This window comes from Nyctereutes procyonoides, unplaced genomic scaffold, assembly GCF_905146905.1.
Source record: "Nyctereutes procyonoides isolate TBG_1078 unplaced genomic scaffold, NYPRO_anot_genome, whole genome shotgun sequence".
Lineage (NCBI taxonomy): Eukaryota > Metazoa > Chordata > Mammalia > Carnivora > Canidae > Nyctereutes > Nyctereutes procyonoides.
The window spans coordinates 34,595,054-34,616,898 of NW_026575134.1; the positions used below are offsets into that span (position 1 = coordinate 34,595,054).

At 35.9% G+C, this 21,845-nt stretch overlaps 1 protein-coding gene across 1 annotated transcript in view; it reads left to right on the forward strand.

The window, feature by feature from the left end:
- The window catches only part of CCDC73 (coiled-coil domain containing 73), a 108,732-nt gene that overhangs the window by 61,279 nt on the left and 25,608 nt on the right, over positions 1–21,845 (forward strand). Inside the window, exons 9-11 of the mRNA XM_055301111.1 lie at positions 17,787–17,915; positions 18,416–18,475; positions 19,475–19,579. Of these exons, the coding sequence (XP_055157086.1) occupies positions 17,787–17,915; positions 18,416–18,475; positions 19,475–19,579 (294 nt within the window). The remainder of the gene's footprint in view (positions 1–17,786; positions 17,916–18,415; positions 18,476–19,474; positions 19,580–21,845) is intronic.

Sequence of the window (21,845 nt, forward strand, 5' to 3'; positions counted from 1 at the left end):
TCTTTTTCTGCTATTTGTGGTTTTAACTGAGGGTTTTATGACTCCATTTTCTCCCTTTCTTAGTCTTTAAATCATACTTTAAACATTTTTTTTAGTGCAAGCCCTAGAGTTGACAGTATATCTGCAGTAAGCCAAGTCCACTTTCAAATAATATATCCCTTCAGGGGTAATGCATGTACCTTATAATGACTAAATAATCCTGATTCTTCCTTCCCATCACTGTGTCATTGCTGTCATTCATTTTACTAATACCTAAGCATACATAATCATATATATTGTTGCTATTATTTTTTTGAACAAATGGTTATTTTATCAATTTCAAATAAAGGAAATAAAATACTTAACTATCACTTATTCCTTCTCTGATGCTCTTCCTTTTATTTGGTATATCAGAGTTTCTGACCTATATCACTTTCTTTCTCTCTGAAAAACTTCTTTTAATATTTCTTGCAAGGCAGGCCTATTGGCAACAAATTCTTTCAATTTTTGTCTTAAAAAAAGTCTTTATTTCTCCTTCACTTTTTTTTTAAAGATTTTATTTATTTATTCATGAGAGACACACACAGAGAGAGAGGCAGAGACACAGGCAGAGAGAGGAGAAGCAGACTCCATGCAGGGAGCCCAATGTGGGACTCAAGCCCAGGACTCCAGGATCACTCCCCGAGCCAAAGGCAGACGCTCAACCACTGAGCCACCCAGGTGTCCCTCTCCTTCACTTTTGAAGGATAATTTCAGAGGATACAGAATTCTAGGTTAATAATTTTTTCTCTCAACCTATTAATATTTCACATCACTCTCATTGCTTGTATTTTTCTGAGAAGTCAGGTATAATTCTTATCTTTGCTCTTCTGTAGATGAAGTGTTCCCCCGCTCCTCTGGTTTCTTTCAGTATTTTTGTTTGTTTTACTTTTGATTTTCTGAAGTTTTAATATGATATGCCTAGGTAATACATTTTTTGGTCATTTATCCTTATTAGTGTTCTCTGTGCTTCCTGGGTCTGGGGTTTGGTATTTGACACTAATTTAGGAAAGATCTCAGTCGTTACTGCTTCAAATATTGCTTCTCTCCTTGCTCTCTTTTCCTTCTGATATTTCTATTATGCATATGTTACATTTTGTTTGGCTGTCCCACAGTTGGTGGATATTCTGTTCTGCTTTCCTTGCAGAAAGACCTTGGTGGTCTTTCTCTTTGTTTTCTGTTTTTGAATTTTTGCCATCATATCCTCAAGTTCACAAACACTCCTCAATCTTGTCCATACTACTGTTGAGCCCACCAAAGGCACTCTTCATTTCTTTTTTTTTTTAATTTTTATTTATTTATGATAGTCACACAGGGAGAGAGAGAGAGAGAGAGAGAGAGAGGCAGAGACACAGGCAGAGGGAGAAGCAGGCTCCATGCACCGGGATCCCGACGTGGGATTTGATCCTGGATCTCCAGGATCGCGCCCTGGGCCAAAGGCAGGCGCCAAACCGCTGAGCCACCCAGGGATCCCAGCACTCTTCATTTCTGTTGCAGTGTTTTTGATCTGTAGCATTTCTTTTTGATTCTTTCATAGAATTTCTCTCTCTTTCCTTACATTATCCATTTGTTTTCCTATGTTTTGTCTATTTTTTCCATTAAGGCATTTAGGATATTAGTTTTTTTAATTCCAGATTTGATAATTCTAATATTTTGCCATACTGAGACAGGTTCTTTTTTTTTGGACACAGGTTCTGATGCTTGTTCATTCTCTTCAAATTGTTTTTCTTGCCTTTTAGTATGCCCTGTAATTTTTTTGTTAAAAGGTGGACATGATATACACGTGAAAGTACTTGCATTGAATAGCCGTTAGTAATGTAATGGTAAGGTTGGGGGAGGGTGGCAGTGCAAAGTGTCCTATGATTAGGTCTCTGTCTTTTGGTAAGCCTGTGTCACTGGACTGTGAACTTCACAGTACTTCTTAGTTTTTTTCCCTCTGTTGGTTGTGCAACATGGTTGGAGGGGGCTGGATTTAAGTATTACCCTTTCCCCAGGTAGTTTAGGCTCAGGTCCAATCATTTTTCCTGAGTTCAAGCCCTCTTAAGAACAGAATTCCCTGGCATATTTCAAAAATGATTCCTTTTCCTCTCTCCTCCTGAAAGCAGGAGGGAATTTTTTTCTTCTGATATTCACGGTGAGAGGACTTGGAAGTGAAATTCACAAAAGTATGTGTGGCAGTGTTCCCCCTAGGACTGTGTCCTCTTGAAATTTTTTAGCTCTCTAAGTTTTCTACACTGAGCCTCTGGTAGTTGGTCAATTATAGTTCAGGTCTTTTCTACAGTGGCACTAGTTCCTGCAGAGGTTTCTGTTTGTGGGCTTCTACTCCGGTAATTTATAATTCTCTATATTCGCCAGTCTACCTCTCCAATTATTGAGGCAGCTATTTGCCTTATGACCTCATTTCTCTAACAGATCTAAGAAGAGTTGTTAATTTTCAGTTTGTTCAGCTTTTACTTGTCAGGACAAAGTTTAAGCTCCTTTATTGGCTAGACTGGAAATAAGTCCCCCTGTTTTTATATTTAGCTATAATTTTACTAAAATTTTAATTTTACTTTTAAAATTTAGTAATTTTAAAATTACTAATTTTACTAAGATTAAAATTTTATTAAGGCTCTAGAGTAACATTTAAGTATTGAACAGAAGTGTTTTTTTTGCATTATGAGATAAATAACATACTTTAATGCATAATTCAAGAAATCAGGAAATTTTACTACTTTCTGTTTTAGCGTATTTCAAGGAAAACAGGATTACTTAGAATAAAGATTGAAGTGGCTTCTAAATGTTAAGCCAGAGTCCAAAGTCCTTTAATATTTGCAATGTTAATCTATCTAATTCTTTGGTCTTATGACTGCCAATAAGTTGGTTTTATATTCTGAAGGATCAGAAAGGAAGAGCATAGGAGTAGCTCAGTATAAAACATACGAATGGGTGGTAATAGGCATATGTTCCTCACCCTTAAAAGTCTTAAGTCTGTTTAGTAAACTAGACCATTTTTATGTAGAAAACATTTATTTTCAGTCACAATCTAGAATATTAAGGATGGCTTTTTTAATATAAAGAGAGAAGCTGTAATTTAAAATTTGCCTGTAGTCTCAAATTGGAGGATTGTTAAAAGGACCATTCATTTTTTTATCAATGTAAACTTCAAATGCAAATATAAATAGCTAAATACTGGGGATCCCTGGGTGGTTCAGTGGTTTGGCACCTGCCTTCAGCCCAGGGCCTGATCCTGGAGTCCTGGGATCGAGTCCCACATAGGGCTTCCTGCATTGAGCTTGCTTTTCCCTCTGCCTGTGTCTCTGCCTCTCTCTCTATCTGTGTCTCTCATGAATAAATAAATAAATCTTTTAAAAAAATAAAAAAATAAAAAATAAATAAAATTAAGAATAAAAATTTAAAAAATAGCTAAATACTGACCGAATAATTTTGAATAAGCACGTATTTCAGTGATGTCTATTTGATTCATTTATTTTTTTAATATTTTTATCCATGAGTTAACTGATTAATCATATTTAGTGGTTATATTAAAATATTCATATGCTTTTTTCAGTTTTTGCATTATTATGAAAGGATTATACCTCATAAGTTTCTAAGTTATGTGGTTCTTTTCATTAAATACGGACAAATGTTTCATTATAATATTATATTTCTGATATATAGACTGACCTGTAGATGGAGACGAGGCTCATGTAAATCCATGGAGAGACACCATTAGCAGATTAGGGTAAAAGAATGTTTCCTTCTTTGCACAAGTAGTTTAGTGTTGCTCAGGAGCACACTTACCCTTTTCTCCCCCCAGGTCTTGGAGCCCTGCAAGGGCTAACTAAATGTACTGATATGTCATGCAGTAGTGGCCTGTGTCTCTAAAGAGCATTACAGTCAGTGACTGTGCTACCAAACTGTTTCTGGAAGAGAGAGTGTATGAAAGGGTAAAGCAAGAGAATTTTATTACCTTGAGAGTTCCAAGTGGCTAAAGGAGTGAAAATTTAAAAATATATTTTAATAGCCATTTTTAATATTTCAGACATCCTACGTATAAGTATTTTTTTCGTGTATTTTGTATTTTGTATGTAGTCTTAATTTTTAACTTTAAGAAAGTTTTTTCATTTTCTATTGTTTGTTTATTTATTTATTTATTTTTAAAGGTTTTATTTATTCATGAGAGACACACAGAGAGGGAAAGGCAGAGACACAGGCAGAGGGAGAATCTTTTTTTAGAAGCTAATCAAAAGTAGTAACATTGGTTCTATCACTCATTTAAAACTATTAATCATTCATTTTCCCAAAGATAATTTTTATTTTGTTTTATGATTTTGTTCAAAACAATTAAGCTAGTGGTTTGTGATAAGATGGATTTTGGGGGTGGAGTGGGGGGAGCAAAGTTAAACAGACCAAACTTAGTTGTTAGATTGGACTAGATATTAAAGTTCTGAATGCTGGGTTCACCATTATGGCAATCATGAAGAATTCCTGATACTATCTGTGAGCAGCATTCATAACCTCTGCTATTTGTCTGAGTAAACGTCAGGGCACTCAAGGAGATAGTGATATTTAACAGACTACCCTGTACCAGAAAAGGGGGGGTAAAGGAAAAAAGAGCACAGTATTTATGACTCTAGGAACTATAAGTTGTAATTTAATGAGATCAAAGCATGTGCTGTTTACTTGCTGCACTAACAGCTTTGAATAAAATGGTTAGAAAACAGACAATGTACTAAAAGTTCAGGATATTTAAAAGCTATATAAGGGCTATAAAATCAAAAGCATATTTTCAGTGGAAAATCATTTCATGGAGGTCTCTGATTTTAATTTATTATGTTCTTAAGATTAAGTAATTAATATAAAAGAGAAAGACATAAATGATTAGTTTTTACTTTTGTCAGCCACATGCTAAATTTTTGCTCTTACCCTCCTTTCCCACTTCTGTTGTTTCAAAACAGTTATTGTAATAGGAATCGATGCATTTTAGAGTATCTCCTAGAAAACTTAGCAGATTACAACAGCTCCAGGTTTTCAGTTGTTGAAAAGTGTAGAAAGCGATAGAAGTTTGTTGTACTTTGTAACCTTGACAGAAAAAATAACTTGTATTTATTTTTTAAAGATTTTATTTATTTATTTATGAGAGACACAGAGAGAGGGGCAGAGACATAGGCAGAGGGAGAAGCAGGCTCCCTGCGGGAAGCCTGATATGGTACTTGATCCCTGGACCCTGCCTGTGATCATGGCCTGAGCCAAAGGCAGAGGCTTGACCACTGAGCTACCCGGATGCCCTGATTTTTCATGCTTCAGAAAAAATAACTTTTAGAAAAATGAATCTTTTTTTTTTTTATGATAGAGAGAGAGAGAGAGAGAGAGAGAGAGAGAGAGAGAGAGGCAGAGACATAGGCAGAGGGAGAAGCAGGCTCCATGCACCGGGAGCCCGACGTGGGATTCGATCCCGGGTCTCCAGGATCGCGCCCTGGGCCAAAGGCAGGCGCCAAACTGCTGCGCCACCCAGGGATCCCCTGAATCATTTTTTAATTGAGAGAATTATAAGCCACTTTATATAAATATAAGCTTTAGCAACATATACTTCAGTTTGATTGTACTTTTATCAGTAGAACATTGTGTGTTAGGATTGAACCTAGAATTGATCACTAGCATAAAACCAGTATAAAAGGCATCTAACTTACTTTATAAGTTGTTTGAATGTTTATTTCTTGCAGGTATATCTTGCTTAGGAAAATGCAATATAAAAAAAATAAAAGTTCAAAATTGTTATTTTTAAAAAATTTCATGAGAAATTTAAATTCATGAGAGACACAGGCAGAGGGAGAAGCAGACTCCCTTTGGAAAGCCCGATGTAGGACTCGATCCCAGGATCCTGGGATCACAACTTGAGCCAGAGGTTCAGCCACTGAGCCACCCAGGTGCCCCTATGTTTTAAAACTACCATTTTAGTGCACACAAAAAGCAGCTTGAAAGCAAGTTTTTGGAAACACTTAAAGAAAGATGTACCTTATTTTAAGCCCAGTATTATTGGTGGCTTTTTTAAAAAGTAGGATCAATTGAGCACAAAAGATTTTTTTTAATACTCAGATGATATTTGACTAAATACTGAGTAACAATATAAAAATTAGCCAAACATCCTATAAATATGAACTGAGATTAAAACTTTGATGTTGGGCAGCCCGGGTGCCTCAGCGGTTTAGCGCCACCTTCGGCCCAGGGCCTGATCCTGGAGACCTGGGATCGAGTCCCACATCAGGCTCCCTGCATGGAGCCTGCTTCTCTCTCTACTTCTCTCTCTGTGTGTGTGTGTGTGTCTCTCATGAATAAATAAATGAAATCTTTAAAGAAAAAATACTCTTTAAGAAAAATAAAAAAATAAAACTTTGATGTCCTCTAACAGATATTTTTCCTTTGAATTAATCTCCTAAAATTTTAAGAAGTTAAAGTGCTAAAATTACTAGATTATTTTTATATCCTTCAGTATTCATAGTCAGTTTAACTACCATCACATGTTTTCACATGTTTATGCAGGGGGGAAATAATGTCAATACATTCTTTTGTTCAATAAGTTTGTTAAGTCAAAGACCCTCTAGTTCTAGAGTAATGTTTTATTATACTGTCTTATTTCTGTAATTGTTGTTTTCTAGCATATTCTTGGATCTTTACTTAAAATGAAGAATTAACCTATTTTAAATTCACAAATTTAGGGCTGTTTGTTACAACAGTCAAGGTTATTTTCTAGCCCCCCAAAGACATAACTTCTAGCCAAAAAATATAACTTTCTAGCCAAAAAAAAAAAAAAAACCCTTTCTTTTAAAGTTAACATAATGTTAGTGACTCACCATCTATTAAGCTTTATTTTTCCATTATTGTACTGGTCTGTTCACATTTAAACGAGGAGCATCTGTCTATAACATGGTGATCTGTGGGTCTGTAGTTTGACATTGAATGGAGTAAAACCAGCTGTTTTAATCAGTGATTAAACCCTCAGCACTATACTTAAACCTACCACTCTCTATCCAGTCTTGCTAATGGACTATGAACTATTGTTTCATTAATAATACTACTGTTCCTGGCTGACGTTGACTGCTCTCACCAAATTTTTAATGCCGTTTGTTTTATCCTGAATAAATCAACCTTTGATCTCATCAAATCTTATTTTAGGTAAAGATAAGTCACATTTTTTTCCATAATTGTGTTAATTACTTTTCTTCTTACAGTCTTTATAATGTTTAGTTCCTTTTTAGATTTCTTGAATGTATTAAGCTTCTGAGGGTTAAGTATAAAACATGGCCCCTGACTTTGAGGAGCTCTTGGTCTACAGAAAAATTCGTACTGTTTTTAGCTCTAAAAGAATGAATCTTAATTCTTTAAATAAACAAAAGATTATTTAATTATAAAATGTAGTCTACTTTAATAATAGAGAAAACAAACCTAGAATCCTTGGATAGACCTTAGTAGTAATAATAGGGAACAGTGAGTAGATGTTCAACAACTACTTGTTACATGGAGTATTACATGCCAGACACTTTGTTTTTTAAAAATTGTATTTCCAATTTGCAGATGAGGAACTTGAGGCAGAAGGAATTATCTGAAGTTACATAACAAGGAAAATAAAGCCAGAATTGGAACCTAGACAAATTTGGCTCTAGAACCTACAGTCTTAACCATGCTGATAGTAATAGCAGCATAAGCAATTTATCCACACAAGTTTCTTCCCTTTCTTATTCCCCATTAGAAAGGAGGTTATTAAACAGGGGAATTGTTAACTACTCATACTCCTGAAATACCAGCTCCTTATATGTCTTGACTCTAAAGATTTGTAGACTAGTATGTCCCTACCTTGAAGTCTTATCATTAAAACACTGCTTCCTTTGGGCTCTTTCATTCGGTCCTTCTCTTTCTTCAGCCAGAGCATCCTTTTCTATCATCTGTACCATTACACTCTCAAATCTGTTCTCTTTACCTCTAGTCCTTCAGTTCCCATTCCTTCACCCAGTCCTTTAGTTTCTTCCTGCCCCCACATAATTCCATGCAATATTTCTAATTTATTCTGTTTATCTTAATTCATCACTTTACCTTTTTCTTTAAAACTAAACCTTTCAACTATAATCCTCTCAAAGAGCTGCTTGACTCAGACCTATACAGATGTTGTTTTTCTTTTTTCCCTTTTGTTTTCTTCTTTTTAATATAAGTAGAATGATCCCTACCTTTCTTGGTTTACATATGTATAATAAATATAAAACAATAAATGCACGAAAAAGCACTTCAGAAAGTCAAACATGCCATAGAAATTTATAGGATTATTGTTACTTGCAAGTAATATTAGGTTAAGATTAGGATTAAGGCAGTTTTGTTAGATTCAGCTTTTCTGCACCATAGACTAAGTGCTTTATTTGTATAGCCTTTCAAGACAATTGAAACAGAGACTCATTTACTTTTAAATTCCTTTATCAGATAGGAAAGTCAGAAATTTCTTGTGACTCAACTGTTCTTTCTCCCTTCACGCTTGAACTATTTTTCTATTTCTACAGGATCTAGTTCTCTGTAAACTGTCTTCTTCAGGTCATCTCTAAATTTCATGGAATCATTAGGGATCATCTAATCTGGCTTTTGTCTGTCTTTGAGCTCCAGAAACCTCAGTTCAAGATGGTGGAAGTTCAGTATTTAATAAGGTAGAGTGGGATCCCTGGGTGGCTCAGCAGTTTAGTGCCGCCTTCAACCCAGGGTGTGATCCTGTAGACCCAGGATTAAGTCCCACGTTGGGGTCCCTGCATGGAGCCTGCTTCTCCCTCTGCCTGTGTCTCTGCCCTTCTCTCTCTCTGTGTGTCTCATGAATAAATAAATAAAATCTTTAAAAAAAAAAAAAAGTAGAACTGCTTTTACTTGAAGAGAGTTGGAGGAACACTAGAGCTATATATATCTAGGGGCTCTTTCTATTCTGTTAGCAGCTATGAATGGTCTTCATGGAACCTATAGTACTTCTCAGAGCACAATTTAAAAACCATTAACTGGATCTCCTTTTTTTTGTAAAGGGAACTAAAACCTAAAGAGTCAATGAGGGGCGCCTGGGTGGCTGAGTGAGTTAAGTGTCAAACTTGGTTTTGGCTCATTTCTGATCTCGCAATTGTGGGATCGAGCCCTGTTTTGGGCTCTGTGCTCAGTGTGGAATCTGTTTCAGATTCTTTCTCCTTCTTACCCCTCCCCCTCATGCACACGTGCTCACTCGCTCTCTCAAGTAAATAAAATCTTTTTAAAAAGTAGGTTAATTATTCAATTGTCAATCAGGTAGTAAAAAATGTTCTCCATTTATCTTCTATTATACTGTATACTATATGTAGTCAGTAATATTCTAAATAACCTGTATATTTTACAGTGTTGCTGAAATTTTTCTTGTAGTGGCATTGTGATAATTCCCCCATCATTCAGTCCACCTTTTATGATCAGTCTATTTTTCATGCCAGTGTTTGGTTCAGGAATGAGCCTGTGATCTGGTTCTGGCCAGTAGGAAGTGATTCAAAGAAAAGTTTTCTTACTCTTTTTTAAACACTTTTTTTTTTAAATTTTCTTATTTATTTATGATAGTCACACACAGAGAGAGAGAGAGGCAGAGACACAGGCAGAGGGAGAAGCAGGCTCCATGCACCGGGAGCCCGACGTGGGATTCGATCCCGGGTCCCCAGGATCGCGCCCTGGGCCAAAGGCAGGCGCCAAACCGCTGCGCCACCCAGGGATCCCGTTTTCTTACTCTTTAAAAGGAATTGCAGGAAGAGAGAAGTGCTATGAAGTGCCTAAATTGGCCTCTTGTTATAGTCTCAATAATGGAAGAAAGAGGTCAGTCCCAAGAATGGAAAGTGAAGAAATGAAAATATCCTAGTCTTTGAGAATACCTAGCCTTTAATAAATGTCCCAGTTATTGAGTGCCTGAATCAATCAACACAAGAAGCTCCCCAGCTTTTTGTTTTCTAATTTTTATTTTACTATTAATTTTTAAATTCTGTTATAGTTAACATACAGTGTTACATTATTTTTAGGTGTACAATATAGTGATTCAACAATTCTATACATAACTCAATGCTCATCATGATAAATGTACTCTTAAAACCCTTCACTTGTTTCACCCATCCCCCCACCCAACTCCCTTCTTGTAACCAGTTCTCTAATACTTGAGTTTGTTTCTTGGTTTCTTTCTTTTCTTTTTCTTTTCTTTTCTTTTCTTTTCTTTTCTTTTCTTTTCTTTTCTTTTCTTTTCTTTTCTTTTCTTCTTTTCTTTTCTTTTCTTTTCTTTCTTTTCTTTTCCTTTCTCTTCCTTCCTTCCTTTCTTTCCTTTCTCCCCTGCCGTCTCTTTTTTTGCCTTTGTTTCTTAAATTCCACCTGAGTAAAATCACAAGGTGTCTTTCTGTGACTCATTTTGCTTAGCATTATACTGTCTAGCTCCATCTATGTTATTCCAAATGGCAAGATTTCATTCTTTTTTTATGGCTGAATAATATCCCATTGTGTGTGTGCTTGTGTGTGTATTCCATTCATCTGTTAGTGGCCACTTGGGCTGCTTCCATATCTTGGCTATTGTAAATAATTCTGCATAAACATAGAGGTGCATTATCCCATTCTCTTTGAATTAGTGTTTTTTTATTTTGGGGGTAAATATACATCAGTGCAATTACTAAATTATAGAGTAGTTCTCTTTTTAACTTTTGAGGAACCTTCATACTGTCTTCAAAGTGGCTGCACCAGCTTCCATTCTTACCAATAGTGCACGAATGTTCCATTTTCTCTACATCCTTGCCAACATTTGGTTGTTTCTTGAGTTTTCTATTTTAGCCTTTCTAGCAGGTGTGAGGTAACAGCTCATTGTAATTTTGATTGGCATTTCCCTAATGCTGAGTGATATTGAGCATCTTTTCATATGTCTGTGGGCCATCTGTATGTCTTCTTTGGAGAAATATGTATTCATGTCTTCTGCTCATTTTTAAAATGGATTATTTGTTTTTAGGGTGTTGAGTTTTATAAGTTCTTTATATATTTTGGTTACTATCCTTTTATTGGATATGTCATTTGCAAATATCTTCTATTCTTTAGGTTGCCCTTTAGTTTTGTTGGTTGTTTCCTTTGCTGTGCAGAAGCTTTTTATTTTGATGTAGTTCCAATAGTTTATTTTTGCTTTTATTTCCTTTGCCTCAGGAAACATATCTAAAAAAATGTTGCTATAGCTGATGTCAGAGACATTACTGCCTGTGATCTCTTCCAGGATTTTAATGGTTTTGGCTTTCACATTTAGATCTTTAATACATTTTGAGCTTATTTTTGTGTGTGGTGTAAGAAAGTGGTCCAGTTTCTTTCTTTCTTTCTTTCTTTCTTTCTTTCTTTCTTTCTTTCTTTCTTTCTTTCTTTCTTTCTTTCTTTCTTTCTTTCTTTCTTTGTGGTCCACTTTCAAAGTTGTTTTGCATGTAGCTGTACACTTTTCCCAACACCATTTGTTGAAGAGACTGTTCTTTTCCTATTGTAAATTCTTATCTCCTTTGTCAAAGAGTAATTGACAATATAATTTTAGATTTATTTCTGGGTTTCCTATTCTGTTCCTTTGATCTGTGTCTGTTCTTATCCCAGTGCCATACTGTTTTGCTTACACAGAATATAACTTGAAATCTGAAATTGTGACACTTCTAATTTTGTTTTTCTTTTTCAAGATTGCTTTGGCTATTCAGAGTTTTTTGTGGTTCCATATAAATTTTAGAATTGTTGGTTCTTGTTCTGTGAAAAATGCTATCTATATTTTCATAGGGATTGCATTAAATCTGTAGATTGCTTTCGGTAGTATAGACAATTTAACAATATTTGTTCTTCCTATTCATGAGCATGAAATGTCTTTCCATTTCTTTGCATCCTCTTCACTTTCTTTCATCAGTGTTTTATAGTTTTCAGAATATAGGTCTTTTACTTCTTTGGTTAAGTTTATTCCGAGATATTTTATTGTTTTTGGTATAATCATAAATGGAATTGTTTTCTTAATTTCACTTTTTCTGCTTCATTATTAGTGTATACAAATGCAACAGATTTCTGTACATTGGTTTTGTATCCTGTGACTTTACTGGATACAAATTCATTTATCAGTTCTAGTGGTGTTTTGGTAATGTTTCAGGTTTTCTGTATATAGTACCGCGTCATCTGCAAATAGTGAAAGTTTTATTTCTTCCTTACCAATTTGGAAGCCTTTTATTTCTTTTCGTTGTCTAATTGCTGGAGTCTGCTAGTACTATGTTGAATAAAAGTGAAGAACTTTGGACTCCCTGTTATATGGAAGAACAAATATTATTATTATTTATATTGTTTTCTGATATTGTGACCAAAGGATCCTAACTGATACCCTTTGTGTTTTTAATTACAGAATATTATGTTTTGTACAAAATAATAGATGTTTAAAATATAAAATGTGTTCATTTTATAACATGTATGTGATAGTTCACTTTTTAAGGGTCTTTTGATAAAAATTCCTTTGGCTCCCTGATTATCCTTGTCCTTTCATTCCTCCAAAACTCTTCGTCTCTTTCAGTGAGCTCTTACATTCTGTGATTCATTCACTTCATGTAGATGACTTTATATTTCCAGCCTCACATTTCCCTTAATCTTAGTTCTATATTTTCAACTGCCTTGAACTGGTCGTCTCCTTTTATAACTTACTGTGATTTCAGGGTCACATGGATTGATTCTTCATTCTCCATATCCTTCTTCTGTCCCCCACACCTCCCCAAATTCATGGAACTCTCCTTTCAAAGGAAATCCTCTTGCTGACTGTGAAGATGAACCATTGCTGGGACATTGAAACTTCATTTGAGAGAATTCATCATGTGTAACCTTTTGTAATTTGAAAAGAACATGAATGAAGGACTTTTTAAATATAATAACAACCTGTGGCTCAGGCATAGTAATTTGTGCTTTTTTGCTTTCTTAATAGTCTCAGAACATTGTTCATCGCTTGTTTCTTGTCTTAAATACATTTTCATGTATTTCATCAGTGAAGCAGACCTTTCATTTCCTTTCCTTTGTCATGCTTTCTTTTTCAGATTTCATGGTTTTTCTTTTCATTTCTTTTAGCTTCACATAGACATTCTGGAATAATCTTTGTCTTTCATTCCCTTTGTCTAGTCAATTATTTATCCTCCTCTAGAATATCTCATATTTGCCATTTTTCATTTCTTTTTTTTTTTAAGATTTTATTTATTTATTCATGAGAGACACAGAGGGAGAGAGGAGCAGAGACACAGGCAGAGGGAGAAGCAGGCTCCATGCAAGGAGCCCGATGTGGGACTCGATCCCAGGTCTCCAGTATCACACCCTGGGCTGCAGGCGGCGCCAAACCGCTGTGCCACCGGGGCTGCCCCCATTTTTCATTTCTTTTTTTTTAAAAATTTTTTAAATTTTTATTTATGAGAGAGAGAGAGAGAGAGAGAGAGAGAGAGGCAGGCAGAGACACAGGCAGAGGGAGAAGCAGGCTCCATGCACCGGGAGCCCGATGTGGGATTTGATCCTGGGTCTCCAGGATCGCGCCCTGGGCCAAAGGCAGGCTCCAAACCACTGCGCCACCCAGGGATCCCCCATTTTTCATTTCTTAATGGTATAGACATTCATCATTTCATGCTTAGATTAATAAAGTAGCCCTTTAGCCAGTATTCTTTTATCTGGTTTTTATTTATTCCTTTTTTTTAAGATTTTATTTATTTGAGAGATAAGGTAGGCAAGAGAGAGAGCTCACGTACAAGCATGAGCAGGGGGAGATGAAATGGGGGAAGCAGACTCCCTACTGAGTGGGAAGCCTGATGTGAGGCTTGATTCCAGACTCTGCCACACGATCTGAACAGAAGGCAGACACTTGACTGAGTCACACAGGCACCCCTGGTTTTTATTCATTCTTGTTGCCAAACTAACTTTGCTAGGTAACTAGTTTAATGCATTGCTTCTGTGTGTCTGACATGCTAGATACTTAGTACATATATAGGGAATGGTAGATTGAGTAGTTCTCTTTTGCCTACCAAATCAAGTCCTAATTTTTCTCCAGCTTTATTAAGATATAGACATATAATATTGTGTAAGTTTGGGTGTATTAACACATTGATTTAGTCCCACACTTCTTTAATTGGCTTTTTAGAGCTTCCACGGCCTGGCCACATTCTACATTTTCTTTTTTTTTTTTTTTTATTTATTTAAAAGGTTTTATTTATTTATTCTTGAGAGAGAGAGAGGCAGAGACACAGGCAGAGGGAGAACCAGGCTCCATTCAGGGAGCCCGATGTGGGACTCAATCTCAGGACTCCAGGATCATGCCCTGGGCCGAAGGCAGCGCTAAACCGCTGAGCCACCCAGGCTTCCCACATTCTACATTTTCAACGTTGTTTCCTACTACTTCTGAAGCATCTTCTGTTCTATTTAATGCAAGATCCTTTTGCAATCGTCATAGTTTGTCATTATTCCTACCTTTTTGCCTTTGCTCTCCTCATTTCCTCCCCACAGTTAAAATCCCTTCTCTCAATTTACTTGTATTAAACAGGATTGAGTCAGGAAACAGAGGACACATTCGAATAGGTAAAAGAAAAGTTTGATGAAGAAGTTGCTTACAAGGTTGTGGGCAGAGTTCAGGGAAACCAGCAGGGACCCCGAAGCACCAAAGGGAGAGAAGCAGTTGGGGGATGATTATACCATGGGAACCTGCGGGGGAGCCAAGGAAGGAAGCAGCTTCCAGGAACCTGGAGAGAGCTGGAGGCACAGCTATAGAAAAAAGCAGAATTCAGAAGCTATGACTTATGGTAAAGGTGGAGAGCTTTTGTCATTTTGTGGCCATGTGGGGAGGAAACAGAGAAATATCTCACTCTGTCCTGCCGGCATACTGATTTGCTGGTTCCTTCCAAAGAGTGCCCCCAACCGGGAGCCAGAGTGCACAAAAAGCTGTTTGCCTTATCCTCAGATAGCAGCACAGGGGGACAGAGCAGTTGCAGAAAGGGTGGGGAGTGAGTGCATCAGGTCAGAGGCTAGCCAGTATGCTACTTACTCAGCAAGGCCTACTTGTTCAGACTCCTTTTGTTATTCAGTATGTGCTGGTTGTTCTCTTTGTCCTGCCTATTAGTCTATTAGTTTGCCTTCTTTTCTTTTCTTTTCTTTTCTTTTCTTTTCTTTTCTTTTCTTTTCTTTTCTTTTCTTTTCTTTTCTTTTCTTTTCTTTTCTTTTCTTTTCTTTTCTTTTCTTTTCTTTTCTTTTCTTTTCTTTCTTTTCTTTTCTTTCTTTTCTTTTTTCTTTTCTTTTCTTTTCTTTCTTTCTTTCTTTTCTTTTCTTTTTTGTTTTTAGTTTGCCTGCTTTTCTAAAAGTCAAATCCTGTCTCTTGACCCACACGTGGTTACCTTAGCAGTGTTCTCTGCAGTGCGCATATGGCAAAGGGACGGGTGAACAAACTCCTTTGTCTTGGATTTGGAACTAGGTATTGAGTTATAATTGGGTGTCTTTGTGGGCAGCTGAAGCTACATTATGTAGAACTCTAGAGGTATTGGCAGCCCTATTTTTTGCTGTTCCTCCTTCAGCTTCCTGCATGTTACACTCTTAATTTTCCCCCTACCTCAGTTGACTGTACTTCTCAGCCTTCTCTTTTAGCTTCTTCTGTAATCCGTGAGGTGGGAATTCTTTAGGACTCAGTCATTTGCCGTCTTCTTTCTTCTTTATCTAACTAATAACTAGAAGTGATTGCCCCTGTTTCCATAGCTGTATATGTATATGTATATCTTATACACTGAGAAATACATGTCTACTTTAGGAAAAAAGAAAATAACAATTTCCTGTAATGTCACCACCCTAATGAACTTTTTTCCTACAAAAGAGTTGTTTGTTGTTATTATTCAGTTCTTACATACAGTCTTTTAAAAACTAAAGTATATTAGGAAAGATTCTTAACTCTAAGATGATATTTGTCAACAAAGGAATTTGGGTGTTGGTCATCTCAGACTTGGAAAATGGTCAGAAACAGGGGAAGCTGTGCAGTATCCAAGACCACACCATAAAGCCAGCTTCCACTCCTGAGTATTATACATTGTAGGTTGTACTGTCACTGTTGACTATAGTGGATGCTGCTCCTGCTACAGTGGTACCATTGTTGTCCATGGAAAGGTGATAGCACTAGCATTGCCCCTAAAGCTTACCAACAGATGGATTTGCAGCAATTCCTGTTCTTTGTAATACTACTTCCTGATCCAGTATCCAGGATGGGTACATCTGATTAGCAGTCTGGCCTCATGCTATAGAAAGGTAGTATCTGGCATTTCTGGTTTCTCTGGTGGACTCTTATAATGTAGAATTCTTCCAAAAGTCAAAGGGAGTTCAGATACTGTGTAATTAAGAATGTGAAAATTGGATTCTTGAGTATTTAAGATAGTGTGTACAGAACAGGAGAATAATAAATTACACACCAACTCAGAAATTGGTATTTCAGAATTATGTGTTTGGATGATATCTGTTCAGCTCAGTGGACGTCTGACTTCACAAATGAAGACTTTTTTTTATATCCTCTTCAATTCTAATAACCTAATGATGCTAGAGTTATTTTCTGAATTATAAATCTTCTATTTTTCATATATCCTTCAATTATTAAATTAGAATCCTTCAATTATTAATTCCTCATTACCCATAGGATAGGATAAAGTTAAAGCTCTTTTTAGCTTGGCCTACAAATCCTTTTCAATATGAGTCCTGTCAAGTTTCTAGCCACAATCATGAATACTCTACTCCTCTCTCTCACTCGTAATGTGTTCACTCCAGCCATATCCTATTCTGTTTCCCTGAATAGTGCCATACTCTTCCATGTTTCTGTACATTTGTGCATGTAGAATCTTTTTGTCTGGGCTGTCTACTTTTTTGTCCTCTTTGCAGATTTATCTTTAAAGACTCAGTACAGGGCAGCCTTGGTGGTGCAGCGGTTTAGCGCCGCCTGCAGCCTGGGGTGTGTAATCCTGGAGACCGAGTCCTGCTTCCTGCATGGAGCCTGCTTCTTCCTCTGCCTGTGTCTCTGCCTCTCTCTCTCTCTCTCTCTGAATAAATAAATAAATAAATCTTAAAAAAAAAATAAATACTCCGTTCAGAAACCACTTTTCCTGGTGATGCTTTCTTGATGCCATTCTCTTTCTTTCTGTATGCTTCAAAACATTCCTGTAATATAGCACTCATTACATTAGATTATGATTATTTCTCACATAAATTTTTCTTATTAGATGCTAATGAACTTAGAAACCTATAATCTTTTATTATTTTTTATCTCAGAAGATTTTTGTTAAATGAGTGAAAACACCCTACTTCTGATTGGTTAGTTCATTTGGTTAGTGTGCTCTTTTTAAGAGAAAAAAAACATTGGAGAACCTGGGTGGCTCAGTGGTTGAGCGTCTGCCTTTGGCTCAGGTCATGATCCTGGGGTTCTGGGATCAAGTCTCACATCAGGCTTCCTGTAGGGAGCCTGCTTTTCCTTCTGCCTATGTCTCTGCCCCTCTCTATGTCTCTCATGAATAAATAAATAAAATCTTTTTTTTTTTAATCATACATTCTATCCTGGTAGCATTCCCACCTTGGCTAATTATTTCACAAGGGAACTGGGAGAAATAGACCTTGATGGACCATTAGTATTATCTTGATATGTGAAATACAGTAAATTATAATGATAGGTTTAAAATGGACTTTAAAACTGTCAGAAAAGTACCTTGGTTTGATGAAATGTTTATACTGAATTTAGTGTTTATATTTCTTATGTTAAGGAACTAAAAAAAGTTACCTCAGACTTGATAAAGTCCAAGGTCACATGTCAACATAAGATGGGAGAAGAAAACATCCATTTAACAGTTAAAGAACAAAAATTTCAAGAACTTCAAGAAAGACTCAACATGGTATTTAATTAAATGTCTTCATGTTTATATAGATGCTTTTGTAAAAAGAGAATTTCAGGATTATAATATAAAAATGTCCCTCTCTTGTAAAGTTAATATACTGTAATAGTAAAAAACAATATTGTGAATTATTTTTCACCTATTAGGTAATTTTTGCCATTTTCAGCAAGAATTTAAGACAATAAAATTTGTGTATAACCATTTTATTTCCACTTTAATATAATGTCAGATAATCTTAGGATACAGTGGTGTCTCCAGAATAGCTTTTGGAGATGAGAAATTTTGTAACTTTTTAATGTGAATATTTATAAATTTGCACATCAGCCTGTTATGGGTATCTCATACCACCTTTATTTTGCTAGAGCCACTGCTTTACCAGCAAACAGATGTTGGTACTCTGGGGTCATAAGGGGTCATGACTTTCCTAAATGTGTTGAGCACTGAATTAAATGTAGAATTTGCTGAATTTTATAACTTTAAAATTACTCAATTTTTAAAAGGAGTTGGAATTAAATAAGAAGATTAATGAAGAAATCACACATATTCAAGAAGAAAAACAGGCAAGCGGTCATAAGATATTTTGGGAACCAGGAAATATTTTTAAAACCAGGTATAATGTGGGAAATAAAGTAAGTTAAATAATAAATGGAATCATGTCTAGATCAATTCCTGGCACATAGTAAGTACTCAGTTGGGATTTCTTGAATGGATATATGTGTACCTTTTTTTTAAATATTTATTTATTTATTTATTTATTTATTTATTTATTTATTTATTTATTTATTTATGATAGTCACAGAGAGAGAGAGAGAGAGAGAGAGAGAGAGAGAGAGAGGCAGAGACACAGGCAGAGGGAGAAGCAGGCTCCATGCACTGGGAGCCCGACGTGGGATTCGATCCCGGGTCTCCAGGATCACGCCCTGGGCCAAAGGCAGGCGCCAAACCGCTGCGCCACCCAGGGATTCCCCCCTCCTTTTTTTTTTAACCAGCTCTCACATATGTTCCATTAAAAAATCTGAGAAATGGGGAGATGCTAGTCAAAGGGTACAAACCAGTTATAAGTAAGTTCTTAGGGTTTAATTTACAGCATGATGGTTTTAACACTATGTTATATATTTGAAAGTTGTTAAGAGAGTAGATCATTAAATGTTCTCACTACACACACAAAAATGGTAATTATGTGAAGTGATAGTGATGTTAATTAATCTTATGGTAATCATTTAGCACTATATATGTGTATCAAATCATCATGTTGAACAATTTAAGTTTGCAGAATGTTATTTGTCAATTATATCTTAATAAAGTTGGAAAAATATATATTAAAATATTTAACGAGTAAATAAGAATAAAAATAAATCAGTTTTTTCATTGATAGTTTAGACCATTGGTACCCTAACAATTAAATTAGAAGATGTAGTTTATTAAGATTGCAGGTATGTTTCTAAATTCATTCTTAAATGACATTTTCTAATGGATTCAGAAACACACCTAAGATGTATTTAGAAACACATCTTAAAATTCTTTCAACTGATATATCATATTTATACTTTTTTTAAAAGGATATTATCATTTCTTTCCAACGTATGCAGCAGTTACTTCAGCATCAAACTCAAGTTAACACTGAACTGGAAGCAGAATTGAAGGTGTTAAAAGAAAATAATCAGGTTGTATATAGAGATATAGATAGTATATTTCCATTTAATGAGCTTTACCTGTCTAGTTGCATTTATTTGCCAACTTTATCTGAGACCATTTTGAATTTCAGGGGTAAGATAATGGCCCTCTTCGTCAACTTGGTATCAATGTCTAAAATAATAAACATATATATTTTTTTTAACATTTAAGTCACTAGTTAAATGTTCAATTTTATCAAGTGACTTAATTTTGTAACAGATTGGATGGGATTTTTTTTTCTTTGTCTTAGAATTGTGGCTAAGACCAAAACTGAAAATAGAAGAGAGCAGTTAGTGAACTCCCAGAAATTGAAGGCAGATCCAAAAAAAAAAAAAAAAAAAAAAGATTCGAAAGGTGAGGAAGTTATGGTCACTGATGCCTTGGGAGTGAGAGTTCAATAAGAGAGGCTTTTCTGTTACATCCCTAATTGGGAAGGGAGTACATTTCCTCATAAGCTAAGTGAAGGAGTCTAGTGAAAATCATGTTAAAGACTGGGCTACAAAAAGGAGAAGGTGCCATCTCGTTTTGTAGATGGATGCTTGAGATGCTCTAGAAACTTGCAGGTCCATTCTCGTGTTGCCAGTGGAATAAAATGTGGTAAATTCAGTGGAAGAACTTGGCATATGTTTCTTGAAGTTTGGGATTATACCCAAAAACATACAGACTAATGCACAGTTTTGGTCCAGAAATTTCAAGGAGGAAAGTTTTTGGAGTGATATGTACCAATGGGCTTGTAGTGTATTATGCTTGTTACAATACTATATGGAACAAGAAGGGTGCAGAAGAGAGAACTTTGTGATTCCTTGGCTCCACATGAAGGAACATGAAGGTTAGTGGAATGACAGAAATTGCCTTGTGCGCCACTGGCCAAATGACAGGATGTTCAGTTCAAGGAAAGGAGCTGGGGACATGTTCCATTGGGGTGACCAGTGGAAGATATTTGTGCTCCTCTGAAGGGATTCTTGGTAATGATGGTGAAGCTGAACATGTTCTCAAGAAAATTACAGTTACCTCCCATGTAAAGACCACAAATTATGCTGAATTCATCATCATTGAATGGGACCAAACAACCTGAACAATGCAAGCTTTGTCTCCTCACCATTGATGTTCTGTGACTAATGATGTAAAGAGAGTTTTGCCCTCTTCATTTCTCTTGCCTGTCCCCAATATTGTAAAACATAGACCTGGAAAGAGGGAGAGGGAAGAATTATGCTGGAGTCAATTCTTCCTTCCTCTTTCTTTTTTTTTAATTTTCTAAAGATTTTATTTATTCATGAGAGACATAGAGAGAGGCAGAGAGAGAAGCAGGCTCCATGCAGGGAGCCCAATGTGGGACTCTATCCCAGGACTCGGACTCCAGGATCACACTGGGCCAAAGGCAGGCACTCAACCGCTAAGCCACCCAGGCATCCCACTTCCTTCCTCTTTTAACCTCTTCACCTCCTCCACTAAGACAAGTGAAAAAAATTTCTCTGAAAGTCCAGTTACAAGCAAGTATTCCCTCACCTTTTTTTACCTACCCTACAGATAGACGACTGGGGCTTTCTCTAATATTTTTGAATTTTCTCCAAAGAAACGTAGAATAGAATTTACCCAAATTCTTTATAAAGAGTAGCAGTTATCAGGATTGTTTTCTTACCCATTTAAAGGAGTTCAAACAGCTTTGTTAGGATGAACAAAATATTAGTGGTCAGCCAACCCAATTATTTCATTTCTTGGTAAACTAAAGATAAAGAAAGTGAAAGCAGTAGAGTTCAAGGCTTCTTAATTAGTGGCAAATCCCAAATTAAATTTTTGTCGTATTCTACTCCAGCATTATTTCTATAATATTACATTGTTAATGTACTCTTCCTAGATCAGTGAGACCTGCCACTTTTGTTAGATAACTTACTCAGAAACTATGACTTAAATTACCCTTCATGAGGTCTAAATGCAATGTTTATGTGTTGTTGAATTCTGTGGAGCGTACAGTAGTCAGAGACTTACAGTCATGTGTTTCTTTAAGGTAACAAGGACTGTAACTATGGTTCCAGGATCTTTTACCTCTGAGTGCCAATATCTTAGATAATCCAGATGCCTCTTTAACTAGTACTATTATTATTTGAGCTTGATGGAACATCGAGAAACTAGATTCCATATGGAAATTTTGTTGCAAAGTATTGGCAAGAACAGGATAGAATTGTCACCTTTTTACTTTGATAAGGACATTAAAAATAAGACCATCTGTCATCACTTTCATTTTATAAAAAAGAATAT